The sequence below is a fragment of the Macaca nemestrina genome, chromosome 14, assembly GCF_043159975.1.
Source record: "Macaca nemestrina isolate mMacNem1 chromosome 14, mMacNem.hap1, whole genome shotgun sequence".
In the NCBI taxonomy this organism is placed as follows: Eukaryota; Metazoa; Chordata; class Mammalia; order Primates; family Cercopithecidae; genus Macaca; species Macaca nemestrina.
In genome coordinates, this window is record NC_092138.1 from 111,515,633 (window position 1) to 111,530,377 (window position 14,745).

The 14,745-nt window shown below is 54.6% G+C and overlaps 1 protein-coding gene across 2 annotated transcripts in view; it reads left to right on the plus strand.

Moving 5' to 3' along the window:
• Nucleotides 1-14,745, plus strand: part of LOC105464032 (argininosuccinate synthase 1) — a 57,544-nt gene that overhangs the window by 28,527 nt on the left and 14,272 nt on the right. For both annotated transcript variants that reach the window (XM_011711651.3, XM_011711650.3), the window contains 3 exons: nucleotides 4,488-4,578; nucleotides 7,311-7,395; nucleotides 7,980-8,044. In XM_011711651.3, coding sequence (XP_011709953.1) covers nucleotides 4,488-4,578; nucleotides 7,311-7,395; nucleotides 7,980-8,044 — 241 coding nt within the window. The remainder of the gene's footprint in view (nucleotides 1-4,487; nucleotides 4,579-7,310; nucleotides 7,396-7,979; nucleotides 8,045-14,745) is intronic.

Below are 14,745 nucleotides of genomic sequence, written 5' to 3' on the forward strand. Positions count from 1 at the left end.
CCTGCTGGTCACAGGTTTTTCTAGTTCATGCTCTGCTGACCCCACAACACTCAGGCCAGCCACCCTAATTAGCCAGCCAGTCAGCGCCAAGGGGGGCAGGGAGGCTGAGCCTGCGGAGTGGCTTCCAGGCAGGGCATCCTCTCAGGCCCGTGGGCCCCAAGCATGCCGGGCAACCACTCCTGGCCGTTCTCCAAGTAGCCTATGGCCTCTGCAAGCAGCTTATGGGGCAGAGAGGAGGCCCCCCAGAATGGAGGACCTCAGGATTGAGAGAGAGAGCAAGGCCAGAAGGAAATCGCCCCTCGGACAGTGCAGGAGGGCCCCCGGGCCTGGAGTAGGTTACTGAGCTACTGTGGGCAGGTCCTGCACCCTCCCAGGCCTCCTGTCTCATGAGGGTATCGGGTGGAGAAGTCTGTGCTAAAGAGAATCTGGATTAAGGATCCTGCTACCTCACCCACACTTGGGTCCCAGAGACAGGAAACCCGAGTCTAAATCCCAACTTTTCTTCTTATTGCTGTGCAACCTCGGGCAAGTTGCCCAACCTCTCTGAGCCTCCAGTACCCCTTGTCCAAGGTGGGAAAACACAGCACCTCCCTCCTGGGGCATCTAAAGCACTTGGCCTGGCACAGGGCAAGCCCTCAGTCATGGACCTGGGGGTCCCATGCTCCCTCCTCACGGGAAGAAGGGTCCAAAGTCTTCTCGGGGACCCCTCTCAAGAAAGGCTGGGCTGGGCTGAGCTGGGTGTGAGTCAAGGGGAAACCTAATTCCTGCGGAGACGCCTGGGGCACCCAGAGTCCAGCCGCTCTGGAAGGGAGTTTGCGCCGGCCATGCAGACTCCCCAGGGGCTTTGCGCTGGGGACGGGGCTCAACGTCAGGACGCGCCCTTGCATCCCTGGACCTGGCAGCCCTGTCCCCCTCGGGATGAGCTCAGGGGGACAGAGTTCGGGGAACCCGTGCCCCTCCCCCTCTCCAAAAAAAGCCAGGAGACCTGCGGAAGGGAGGGCTTGAAGGCAGATGGCTGAGCCATTTTCTGCCTCCGTGAGGGCTGATTGAAGGGCAATGAGGCAGCTAATGTGAAGAAAGATAGAAATTTACTTGCTTTAACTTCATACGGTCCACAGTGAAAGAGTTCATTCAGTCGCCGGCCCGCCATAGCTGATGGATGAATAAACCATTTGCGGCATCGATCATGCCTCTACATCATGGTTTAGTTCATGGGCCATTTGCTTCCAATTTCTCCTTCTCGGGGCCTGTTTCATGCTTTCTTTCGCCCTCTCCCCCTACCCCCCACCCCGACTCTCTCTCTCTCCTTTTCTTCACTCTCTTCCCTCCCCTGCCCCCCCACAGATGACATTGGAAGTGAGCCCTCCCGCTGGGAGGGATAAATAGATGGCATTGATACTCGGCAACAAACTATTTGTCATTTGAACTGGGCTTTTAGGAAGGAGAGTAAAAAGAAGGCAGGCGCTCGAGCCACCACGGAATGCAAAGCAAATGTCATTTTATTTCTATTTAGTTATTTTATTTAATCGGCGCTGTCAGGTGCCCGCCCAACAGCTGCCTCTGACTTCCGCTGCGGTCTGCAGAGACTCCTCCTCCAATCTTCCCATCCCCTCTCCTTCCAAATGCACGCACTGTCAGCCTCCACTTCAGTCTGGGGCTCCCTTAGGAAGTGTGGCGGGAGAGGAAGTGACAAGCAACGCGTTGAAAACAGTTGCAGTCGGGCCCAGCGCAGGTGGAGGTGGGAGAGAGCTGGGCTTGGATGGGAGTGGGGCCCTCGTACCGGCACTCTGGTTGGAGGCTTGGGGGAGTCCCAGGCAGCTGGAGATGGGACTGTGGAGTTGTGTGGTCACCCCAAGATCCAGTCCAGTTCACTTTACCTTTTTGCTGAGGATGAGCCTTGGGGCCCATCTGTGCCCAGGGAATGCTGCAGTTGGCAGGGCCCAGTGGGCCAGCCCTGATGCCTGCCTATGGCTGTGATGCTGGCTGGCTCTGGCCACAGGCCTCACCCTGCTTCTCAGCCCAGGTTACTACAGCAGCTGGGAACCAGCATAAGGTGGTGGAAAGAGTCCCTATGTTTAGCTTCCAAAGCATGGTTTGGAGAAGCCACCTCTCAGCCTTGGCTTTCCCTGTGGTCTATAGAGGCATCAGGCTGGGGGTCCTTCAGGGCCCCTCCTACTGCCTGGAGTCTGCCTTTAGGGAAAGTTCTGGGTTCTTGTTCCTGCCCCACAAATGGGCACTGACACGGGGATACAGCTGGTCCTGAGTCACGTCGTCCCTTGGAGGTGGGGGTGGAGGATCCACCACGGTCGTTGTCTGAACTTAGAAGGATCAATTGTCCTGGTTTGCCCAAGACTAAGAGGTTTCTGGGGACAAAGGACTTTCAGTGCTAAAACCAGGAGAAACCAGGGTACTTGGTCACTCTAACATAGAGTCACAGGCGAATGACCACGGGTGAGCTTCCAGGGTACTTATGTAGCCCCATCCCACGCAGAAGGAGGCTGGGCCGAGCAGGTACCCCCATGAGTGAATTCCAGCTGCAGAGCACACTCCAGTTTGTACCAGGCCTTCCCTGACATTTTCTTGTGTGTTTTCATTTCCAGTTACATATCTGTCTATATTTATATATATATATTTTAAATATATATTACAGTATGTATGCTTATATATTAAAAATAAAATGTTTTTTATTTTTAATATACATTACAACTTAAATATATATATTATATATTTAATATAAATATATATTTTTATAATATATAATAAAATATATAATATAAATATATATTTTAAATATATTTTATTTTTAATATATATTACATAAATATAAAATATAAATATATATAAATAAGATAAAAATGTATTTTATTAAAAATAAAATACATTTTTAATATATATTACAATTTAAGCATATATATATATTTAAGCGTATATATATATATATATATATATATATATATATACGCTTAAATTGTAAGATGGCCAAGGGCAGGTATCATTTTCTCCCATTTTACAGATAAGGAAACTGAGGCTGGAGGAAGGCCTCCCCAAGGCCTCACAGCCTGAGATCTTGATCCTGGCATGGGGGTATTGCCCATCACTGTAAAATCCAACATGTATTTGGTGAGGACCTCACAGGGCTCCTGTCCTGAGTGCCAGGGAATATAATTCCCATGTGGTCTCTGCCAGCACGGATCTCACAGTTGCAGCTCCAGTCCCTCCCACTCAGCCTCCATTTCTTCATCTGTAGATGGGGTAAGAGCGCTTGACCTTCTTACCAAATGGAGCTGCTGAGAACTCAGACTGCAGATGGGAAGTGATACGTGAATGTGTGCAAGGTGTTTTGTTTTGTTTTGTTTTGTTTTGTTTTGTTTTGTTTTGTTTTGTTTGCGGAGGAGGGGACGGAGTCTCACTGTCGCCCAGGCTGGGTGCAGTGGTGCAATCTCAGCTCACTGCAACCTCCGCCTCCTGGGTTCAAGCAATTCTGCCTCAGCCTCCCGAGTAGCTGGGACTACCGGCACATGCCGCCACACCCGGATAATTTCTTTTGTATTTTAGTAGAGATGGGGTTTCATTGTGTTGCCCAGGCTGGTGTTGAACTCCTCAGCTCAGGCAATCCACCCGCCTCGGCCTCCCAAAGCACTAGGATTACAGGCGTGAGCCACTGCGCCCAGCCGTCTGCAAAGTTTTTAAAGCAAAAATGAGACAGCAGTTCCTAGATGTCAGCAGGTGAACAAGAACCCCAGGCACAGGATGCCCAAAGGACGGACTTGAGCAGTCAGGCCCAAGAGGCCCAAGTCCCCACAGTGGCAAGTGTCCAAGCCGCAGCCTGGGGGAGCTAGGGCCTCCGAAGATGGGAGGGAATTTCAAGAGTTCCAGGCAACACGCAGCCCCTCCACCACTGCATCAGACGAGAGGCCCATTTTCCAACACGCCCAAGAAAAAATATACATAAAGGTTGATGTGTTTTCAAATGGGTTTTTGCTTTGCTCTTCTCTTTTCTCCCTGTGAGTATTAACCTTGGGGACCCAGGGGACGGCTCGGCTTGCCAGAGCACCTGCTGGGGTCACACGCAGTCATTAGCTTTGCGGTCAGTGCAGAATAAACCCCAATTCCCGAGCCGGCGAGAGTGTGCGTACCGCTCCTGGAAAGCCCTCGGAACGCTGCCTCGCTCCTCCAAAGTCACACTTTTTCCTGCCTGACTTGTTCCTCTCCTGCTATTCTACCTCCAGCTGTGGGGGCGTCGAAGAAAAAGATGAGATCAAGTTGAGGGGAAAAATTGTCTGATTTCTCAAGCCCTTTGTTTCCCAGGCCCCTGGCAAGCGGGACTGATGCTAGGCTGAAGGCTGGAGACCGGGGGGATCTGCTGGACCCCACCAGCTGGTGGGGAAGTGGATGGAGGAGAGGGGTGCAGATCCCTGCGGGAGGTGGACTGTAGGGTGTCCGGGGACTGGCATGTCATCCTCCCACCTCTTTCTGTCTTTTGTCAGAACCAAGCGCCTCCAGGTCTCTACACGAAGACCCAGGACCCGGCCAAAGCCCCCAACACCCCTGACATTCTCGAGATCGAGTTCAAAAAAGGTATGTTTTTTGAACGTCCCACCTGTTGGGACTCAAAAGGGTCGAAAGGGATTGACTCTTGGGGCCCTGGCTCCTTTTCCGTCCCTGCCTGGGAACCTAGGCCCTCTTTACCCCCACCCTGCATCCCTGGAAGCTGGAGTTCAGACAGGGGTTTCAAGGGTGCCGCACAGCCCACCTCCCTGGACAGTACAACCCATGGATGCCTCTAGGCTTGGGAGGAACATGCCCTCGGCCACCCATCACTTGGGTTCATGGGCACCAGGTCTGGAATGAGAGCACTCTAGTCCCTGAACAGCCTCTCACCTTTCCTGGGCCTCAGTTTCCTCACCTGAGGATGAAAGAGAGTGCCTGCTGTTTTCCCGGGGTAGAATGAGGCCTGCAAGGGAGCGTCCAGCCCCAGGCCCTGATCCCAGAAGGTCCTCAGTAAACAGTCAGTGTTGGTGAGCTGGCCTCAGGGACCCCTGGGACCCCACGTGGAAAGCCTTCGCCAGTCCTCACTGAGCCGCTCTGGGCCTCACCCTTCTGACCCCACGTTCAAAGTTGTGGCCACTCTTGCTCCCCTCGGCAGTGGAGCCTGTCCTGTTCACTCCCTCCTCCTCACTGCTGTCAACAAGAAGCCCGAGTGCCTGGGTGCCTGAGCTTGGGAGAGGGCGTCTCTTGGCCTGGAGGAAGGACAGGGAAGCAAGGCGAACCTGCCTGGGCTCAGAGGGAGGGCTCAGAAGGCCTGAAGGGGTACCTTTTCAGGAGGCTGGAGAGATCAGGGCGGCTTCCTGGAGGAGGTGGTGCTGGGCACAAGGGCATCCCAGGACCAGGCGGGGGCTGGTCCATTTGTCCACAAAGTGGCTGCCCACACTGGAGCTGGGATGAGAGGGAGACAGGCTCGTGGAGAGGCCTGGCCCAGCTCTGATGCTCGGCCCTTACCCTGGGTACCACAGAGAGGAGGACTGGGTGGGGAAGGCTCAGGCCGGTGGGGAAGCAGAGCTGCAGACCCCACTCTCCCTCTTGCTGGTGTGACCTTGACAGCCAGCTTCACCGTGCTGGGCTTTGGGTGCACTCATCTAAAAACAGGCCCACAGGCATGATGCTCACAGGTGCCCAGCATGGTGTGTGGAATGGGGTGTCGGAGGCTGAATGCTTTAATAATCTGCCTCTTCTGGGCCTTTCCCAAGAGCCTGGCCAAGTCAGCGAGTGTCTTCCTTGCTCCCCTCCATCTGTCCCAACCCACTGGGGGTCAAAGAGGCCCCCAAAGGCAGCCGGGCCCCCAGGCCTGTTTGCAGGCACACAGCCTCCCTTGAGGACCATCTCTGAGGAGATGGTGGGAGTGGCCCCACCAGCATCTCCTGGCTCCCTGCACGGGGCCCCCAGGAGCCCCGAGACCCGTGAGGGTGGGAGGCAGGCGGCAGGCTGCAGAGGGTCTCGGGCACCAGGCTCCGGCAGCCCTGCCCAAGGACCCGGGCAGCTCCGCGGGCTGAGCTGGAGAAGAAACGTGACCTATTGTCATAATTTGGGGACTGTCTGGAAGAAGAAGAAAAGACGGGAGGAACCCTCCCCTGGCCAGTGCCCATTCACTCTCTAGTTAATTTATTTGAAGTTTTAATCTAATTATTAACTATTTTAAAGGCTAAGAGGCTTTCTCCGGCAACAGCACCAACAATGTCACCTCTTCTCCCGGGCAGGCCCCATCTAAGGCCCCAGCGAAGGCCGATAATAGGACCGGGAGGGAGAGAAAGGGAGAGGGGAGAGGCGGGGGGTGGCGAGAGGGGCTTAAGGTTCATTATTGGGCAGACTTACATTTAATAGCAATTTACAACCAAGTTATAAAACCCCTGGAAATGGGGGTTAAGAATGGCGAGGCTGACAGCGCCTTGAGCGAAGCCCCTCCAAGCGGCGCCTGGCTAATAAAGCCTCGAAAGCCGCTATTGAGGCCTGATTGGCACCCGATGGCTCGCTCCATGGTAATGAGCCGGGCAGATGGGTGGGGGATTAGCCGCCAACTTTGAACAGCTTTTCTTTGTCACTGTTTCAGCTCTCTTGTTAGCCCCAATACATTTATTGCTCATTTCACACCGCTCGAGAAAGTGCCCCTTGCTATTCAAAGTCAACCCCGAACCCACCCACTGCCCCCCCCAACCCCTTCCCTCCTGCCCTCCTGCCACCCCAGACCCAGCTCCTTGGATTCAGGGACGCTGCCGACACCTCGCCTGCTGGAGCGGGCACCGTGTCACCCCCATCAATCAGATGGCTGCGTGTGGGTCTGGGGTACAGGGTCGGGGCGCGGGGTCCGCCTGACAGACGTGGCAGGGGGCTGTGTGTGTGTGTGTGAGCGAGTGTGTGTGTGCTTGAGCCCAGCCACACCTCGGCCAGGCGGCCCCCGGGTGACTGGTGGGACAGAAGGTGCTCCCGGCGTAAGACAATGGTGGAGCGTGAAATTCAATTAGTTCAGGGCCTGGTTCCAATTTCACAGCCCCTAAATGCAAAAGGGGCAAAGAGAATGGGAGGGTGGGGGAGAGTGTTTTTATTACATTTTCCCTTTCATTCTGGGGGGCTTTCTCGCCCCTTCTCTCCCTGCAGCAGGCCTCAACCTGCACAGGGCTTTTGAAGGAGTCATTTGGAGTCCATATCTGTCACATCCATTTAAGGCGTTGCGGGAGGAGGGAGAGGGTGGGGTGGCGGGTGCAGGCTCCTCTGCTGAGCCGGGCCCAGGGGCCCACTGCCTTCTCTTCCCACCCTAGGGGTCCCCGTGAAGGTGACCAACGTCAAGGATGGCACCACTCACCAGACCTCCTTGGAGCTCTTCATGTACCTGAACGAAGTCGCGTGAGTGACTGCAGCCCTGTCCGGCCTCCTGGGCGCCGCTGTCTCGGGCGAGCACGGACCTGGACCGTTGCAGCTAATGGTTGTGGCTGAGGCTCAGGGGTGCAGAGGACAGGCCGTGTCCCTTCCCCATAGCCACAGAGTTTCCCGGACTAGGGGAGCCCCGTTTGGCAGGAGAGGCTCCGTGGTCCTTAGCCTTGGAAGATGACAACCCAAGGAGGCCTTCTGCCTCCAAGGGATCATTAGGCTGGGGCTCCCAGGCCCTTGGCTGGATGGGAGGCCAGGATAGAAGGAAAGTGAGCGGTAGTTAGCTCTGGTGCTAGGCAGGGCCCCAGGACACAGGTAACAGAAGGAACAATTTGAACTCACACCTGGGCAATCCCTTCTCTCTCTGGGCCTCAGTTTCCCCACCTGTCCAGTGGGCACTTGGACTAGGTGACCAGGCTCAGATGTCCTCTGAGTCTTAGATCCTGAAATGCTGCCTCACCTGTGGCCTAAGCTGCACCCACCCTAGGGCAGCCCAGCTGGGTGGGTGACTCTGAGCCTTGCGGTAGTCCCTGAACCTAATGGACCGGTTCTTCCCACAGGGGCAAGCACGGTGTGGGCCGTATTGACATCGTGGAGAACCGCTTCATTGGAATGAAGTCCCGAGGTGAGTCTGCTCAGCCCTGCTCAGAGCCCGCCTCAGGGCCCAGCAAACCCAGAGATCCCTGAGACCTGTCCCATTTGGACGCTACTACCCCTATGCTACGTGGGCGACCTTGGGCGCGTCCTTTCACCACAGCCTCCGAGACTGCAGTTCCCCTGCTGCCAAGTGGGGCTCATGGGCCCTTTGCCACTGACTTTCAGGGTGTTAGGAGAAGGGCTGCCCAAGGGCTGAGAGAGGCCCAGGAGGGCCTGGGGAGTCCCCGAGGAGCAGGCAGGCCAGGGCCAGGCCTGGAGGTCAGGCTGTCTTGTGTCTGGGGCGGGCAGGCCAGGTTTGGAGGCAGACCGTGCAGGCCCGATTTCGTGGTCATTAAGGCCGCATGGAGGCCGTCGGCCAGGCAGGGCAAAAGTCCTGCCAGAGGTGGGCGCTGTGGCTGCACAGGCGCTGGGAGCCGGCCAGCGCCTAAGGTCCTGTCCCAGCATCAGTCCCGGCTCACGGAGCCCTTTTTCCAGGGATGGTTGGGGCTGAGCCTCAGTGTGGCATGCCTGCCACCTCGGCTGGCCTCTAGCCTCCCTAGCCCCGTATCCGCCTCTGGCTGGGCCCAGGAGCAGGGCAGTTGGTCCCCAGGCAGGTGCTTCTGTCTTCTCTTAGTAGCCAAAGCCCATGATTCCCTTTGTCGGTCACTCACCATTTCATCTTGACCACATCCTCCTCTCCAGGACTCAGTTTCCCCATTCATACACCAAGGGGATCTCAGGTCCCTGAGGGTCTGCCAGTGTGTGATAAAGCCATGCTGTGTTCTTTCTGGGGGGTCCTAAGAGGGAGAGGACAAGGTTTCAGTAGTTGGATCCCCTGAATCGGGCACCTGAATTTTTAATACTGGTGGTGGGGTCAGGGCTCCCCACTTTGGTAAATGTTCAGATCTCTTTGCTTAGGGTCGATTTGAAAAGATACCAAGCCAAATAAAACCTGACCACGGTATAGTCACAGCCCCATGTCCCTCAGGCTATTTTTACTAAGATTCTAAAATCCAAAGAGAGCTGATCGCCCCATGTGGGCCAGAAGAAAAGGGTGGTGGTGCGGAGGGCTGGAGGCCTGTTTCTGGTCCCAGGTTTGCCCTGTCTTGCCCAACGACCTTGGACTTGTCATCTATCGCTAGGCCTCAGTTTCCCCAAGTGTAATGTGGTAAGCGTTGGGAGTTGCATCACTCTGGTTCTGACCTGTTTGCATTTACCTCAAAAGACATGGGAGCACGAAAAGGGGAGGCGGGTTTGCCTCTTTCTTGTGGTTTAGCTCCTTGCTTGCTGTTATTCAGGAGAAACAACCTAATTGAAGCTCTGGGAAGGCCTTGAGAACAATGTTACTAATTAGCTGCTCCTTTTTATCCTGGCTTACCTTTGTCTCTTACCTATATTAACATGTGATTAGATGCCCCTTTGTCGCCGCCTGCCCTTGGGAGCCAGCGAAGTGTGCACCCTCCAGGGAGAGCTGGGAGGGACCTTGGGGAGCCACAGACCAGCACCCCATTTACAGATGGGGAAGCCAGGGCTGGGGACGGGTGGGATAGAGGCCTTGCTTCAAGTACCAGGCACTTTAGTGGCAGGACCAGGACTGCCATCTGGGCCCAGAGTGGCATGGAGTGGAGGGCTAAGAGCTTCGACTGGAGTTGGACAGATCTGGGTTCAAACTCATGTATGGGGGCAGGAACTGGTACACTGGAAGTGCTCCATAAATAGCCATCAGTCCCCAGGGCCTGCGGAATGGGGACAGAAGTAGCCCCCACACTCTAGGAGCTGTCAGTGTGGTGGGGGATGGGGAGGGTTCCAGTACTGCACCTGTTGTTATGCCCTTGCCATGCCTGTGGCAGGCATCACCAGTCGATGCTGGCACTATTCTGTGAACTCCAGAGGTGTCTCAGGGCTGCCTGCAGGCACTACCAAATGATCAGGATTGGCACACGTGATGAAAATGCATTGCCTTCCCTATTGGAAAGATAAGGACTGGCCTGAAGTCACTGTGAAATGGCATCCTGCTGGGTGGGGCGAGTCAAGCAGACTTGAGCAAAAGTGAACTGGAGGAGGTGGTTAGTGAGGAAGACCTGGACTGCACTATTCTGAACGTGGAATGGTAGCTGACAGCATGCCAGAGAGGCTGGACTTTTTTCCCAGAATGGGGGCCTTGTCCCCACAGAAGGTCAGAGCCATGAGATAGATCAACAGTCTGTTCCAACCCCCATGGCTCCTTACCACCACCTGGGGAAAGCTTCCCGGAGGCCAGCCTCCACTCTGCCCTGGTACTTTGTGTGTACTGTTGGAGGCTGTCCCCAAAAGCACAGAATTTAGTCAGCATGGTACAGGAAAGAAAATTGGGATTCTGACGGCAAGAACTTGCTGTGTGATCTTAGACAAGTCTCTCTCTCTGCAACTCCGATTGTCAAGGGGCCAGGTGAGGAGGTCGTATCATCTCCCTCTGAACGTCCTCACTCGCCTATTTTATGGCTTTGGGTTGGGGAGAGAAGAGAAAGTTGCTAGGTAATTTTAGGGTGGTATCTTGTTTTTATTTCTCTACTCCAAATATTTTTTTTTTTTTTTTTTTTGAGGCGGAGTCTCGCTCTGTCTCCCAGGCTGGAGTGCAGTGGCGCGATCTTGGCTCACTGCAAGCTCCGCCTCCCGGGTTCACGCCATTCTCCTGCCTCAGCCTCCGAGTAGCTGGGACTACAGGCGCGCACCACCACGCCCGGCTAATTTTTTGTATTTTTAGTAGAGACGGGGTTTCACCGTGTTAGCCAGGATGGTCTCGATCTCCTGACCTCGTGATCTGCCCGCCTCGGCCTCCCAAAGTGCTGGGATTACAGGCTTGAGCCACCGCGCCCGGCCCAAATATTTCATGTGAGAAGGAAAGAGGAGAGACGGTAAATTAGGGCGCTGTGGATTCTCCCATAACAAGGTTTTTATTAAGTGCACAGTAATGAGAGAAGCTGTTAATCGTCAATTATATTGAGGGCAGAGCAGAAAGATGCTATTGTCCGTATCTCGGTGTACAAGGGGAAAATGCCATTTGTATTGATTTTACAAAGCTCGTAATTGAAATTCGTTAAGGGCTGATTTTTTTCTCTGGGGGGTGGGAGCGGGTAGGAAGTTGGGCAGCTCCTGTGCCCTGGGTCTGGGGTGGCCTAGTCAGTGGCACTCAGGGTCAGGGACAGGGGGCTGGGGAAGCTTCGGCTGGAGGCTGGAGTAGCCTTCTCCATATTGTGGCTGTTCACATGTCATTATCACATTATCTTTTTAACTCTGGAGGGGGGCTAATTAAGTGAAGTAAATGAAATCAGTGGGGAGGAGAAGCGGGGGGCAAGGCAGGCCGGAGGGAAGCCGAGGGAGGCTGGGAAGGAGCCAGCGCACGTCCTTGTGCTCAGCTTCTTCCTCTCTCCCCTCTGTGGCCTCAGACTTCTCCAGCTGCTCTCCTGCCTCTGCTCTCCTCCCAGCCCTGCCCGCCTCACCTCTGCCTGCCGCCGCCTCACTCCTCCTCCCTCTCTCCCTTTCCTCCTCCCTCTCTCCCTTTCCTCCTCCCTCTCTCCCTTTCCTCCTCCCTTTCCTCCTCCCTCTCTCCCTTTCCTCCTCCCTCTCTCCCTTTCCTCCTCCCTCTCTCCCTTTCCTCTTCCTTCCCCTCTTTCCTCCCTTGCCCTTCCCTCTTTGCCCATTCTCCTCCCCTTCCCCACTCTCTCCTCCTGTCTCCCTTCCTCCTTCCTCCTCCACTTTCTGGCCCAGAAGGAACAAGGGCTGCCACCCACTTGCCCAACCTGCCCACCCACCATCTGGAACATTCCAGATGGAGAATGGAGGGAGACCTGTGAAGCAAAGAGGTTTTCAGTCCCAGAGGCCCACACAGCATGGGGCCCGCCGGGCACCAGGAACATAGAGGATGGCTAGAGTCCCACCCTGACTGACCTGCCTCCCATCACCATGGCAACTGCCTCTCACCTTGGCCCTGGTACCTAAGAGGTACCCCCATGCCCCACCTTTTCCAAATCACTTCTTCTGCTTTCCCAAAGGACCACAGTCTTTAGTCCAGGTGCCCTCACCCCCAGCCCGGGCCCCAGCTGAGCTGGCAGATCCCACTCAGTTCTGCAAAATTGCTCATTCCAGGCTAACCTGGCAGCCTCAGGGACAGACGAGAAGAATTTGAGCCACAGCAGCTGTTTGGTTCCCACCTCTTTCTGCTTGGTCCACTCTCCCCGCCCCCGCCACCCCTGGCCACCCCTAGCTCCTTGCCCTTCTCCCCACTCCCCGCCGCACCCTTCTTGGCAGTAATTATGGTGTGATTGAAGCTTCTCCAGAGAGAACTGCTGACACCTCTGTCTTTTTCCTGTAAACATGGGGAGATGAAAATAGACACTTGGAGCTGCTGTGCGTGTCACTCCAAAGATGTCTGTTGTCTCTTCCACGGCAACACAGAGGCTCAGCTGTCATTTCCTCCTTCTCTCTGCACGGTGGTTTGTATGCCGACTGTCAAAAGCCCCAAATCTATAGTCTTTTAGCATCAGGTTTCTGTCACTTTTTTTTTAAGTCTTTTTTTTCCCAGAAGAAACACACAGAAATCGTCTGTACCCCCTACCCCTGCGGAGAGGAGAGGGAAGAGTTTTAAAATGCACGCGCGCACGCACACACGCGCGTGCGCGCGTGACAGCAGCAACCTAAAAACAAGCTTTTTGATCAGTCACAGTTAACTTTAACACCTTCTAAGAAAAGGAGCAGGAATATTAATTGCGCTGGTGTATTTTGTGTCTGCAGCCTTTCCCCTTGAGGGTGGCAGCCAGGAAGCCGGCGCTGGGGGCTCGGGAAGAGGAGGGTTCTGCCCTCCCTCTGCCCACCGGACACTCTCTGCTCCCAGTGGCACTGGCCTCATTTTCCTGGGGACACCTGTGATGGGCCAGTAGCTGGAGCAAGTCAAAGCTCTTCCTCGAGCCCTGAACCTCACCTGTGTCCTCCCCTCTCTGGATTGATGGGAGGCGACGCTTTGGCCTAGAGTGTTCTCGAGACAAGACTGTCAGTAAATAGGGCACACCTGGAGGACACTCTGAACACTTACCTTTGAGGTAGGTCCCAAAGGAAGTTGGAATGTCAGAGCAGCAGGAACTTGCAGCCTTCTTGTTGCCTGGGTCTAAGAGACGGGGCTGAGGCCGGCCAAAGTCACACAGCAAAGCCAAGCTGGGCACCTTCTGTAAAGGCCAAGCTGGGCACTTTCTGTAAGACATGGTTATAAGACTCCTGGTGCCCAGCTCCAGCCCTGCAAATATAGTTTGGACTGCCCCGCAGTTGGCCCAGCTGAGGACAGAAAAGCAGGGAGGCGGGCCTGGGTGTCTAGGAGTTGAAAATGAGGAGGGCTCCTGCTACTGGCCTGTCCAAGATGGCGCTATCACGACTCTGTGGCCAGTGTAAGGATGGGCTTTGCAAGTTTCTAGAATATTCCAAAATGTACCTAAACTCATCACTAGAAGGCCTGTTTCCAACCCAATATGTATCCAGTTCGAGTATGTACCAGGATGGGAAGACCAGCAGGACTTTGTCAGTGTCGTGCTCTTGGTGGCTCTTGGGAAATTGCTTTATTTCTGGTAATAAGGTTTCTAGGCTAATTGAAAACTTGCTCCTCCAACATTATCGTTGTATCTGCCATTTTGGAGACAGAGATTTCCCAAGGTTCTGCACGCACTGATCTTTCTAAACACATTGCTCAGCCATTCCCCTTTCTGGTGGCTTGGCGCCGTCGTGTTTGTTTGGGGTCGTCATGTTTTGTGTTGTGTTTCTTTCAGACAGGGTCTTGCCTGTCACCAAGGCTGTAGTGCAGTGGTGCAGTCATGACTCACGGCAGCCTCGACCTCCTGGGCTCAAGCAATCCTCCCACAAAGCACACACCACCACCCCCAGCTAATTTACTATTTTTTTTTGTAGAGACAGGGTCTCCCTACATTGCCCAGGCTGGTCTTCAACTCCTGGGCTGAAATGATCCTCCCACCTTGGCCTCCCAAGTAGCTGGGACCACAGGCACATGCCACCACACCCAGCTCATTATTTAATTTTCTGGTAGAGATGGGGTCTCACTATGTTGTCCAGGCTGGTTTTGAACTCAGCTCAAGCAATCCTCCCGCCTTGGCCTCCCAAAGTTTTGGGATTACAGGTATGATCCCCCGCACAAACTGGCCTGTGCTGAGTTCTATGTCCCTGTTCTCCAGGCTGTCTATAATGACTTTTCTTAGTCACTCCTCTGTTTCTGCCGCCATCAGCCTTTTTACCCTTTCCTGGTTTGTGGCTCTGAGCTGCTCTGCAGAAAATGATGACGGACCCATTTGAGCTGTGTTTACAAGAGTCACGGTGGCCGGGCACGGTGGCTCAAGCCCTGTAATCCCAGCACTTTGGGAGGCCGAGACGGGCGGATCATGAGGTCAGGAGATCGAGACCATCCTGGCTAACAAGGTGAAACACCGTCTCTACTAAAAATACAAAAAACGGGAGGCTGAGGCAGGAGAATGGCGTGAACCCGGGAGCTGGAACTTACAGTGAGCTGAGATCGCGCCACTGCACTCCAGCCTGGGCCACAGAGCCAGACTCGGTCTCAAAAAAAAAAAGAGTCACGGTGAGGCCTGAGGAACTCCCGAGGGATGTGAGGGCTTGGGCCGCTGCATAAACTTGGAGAGAGGCCATTTCCTGCTCAGC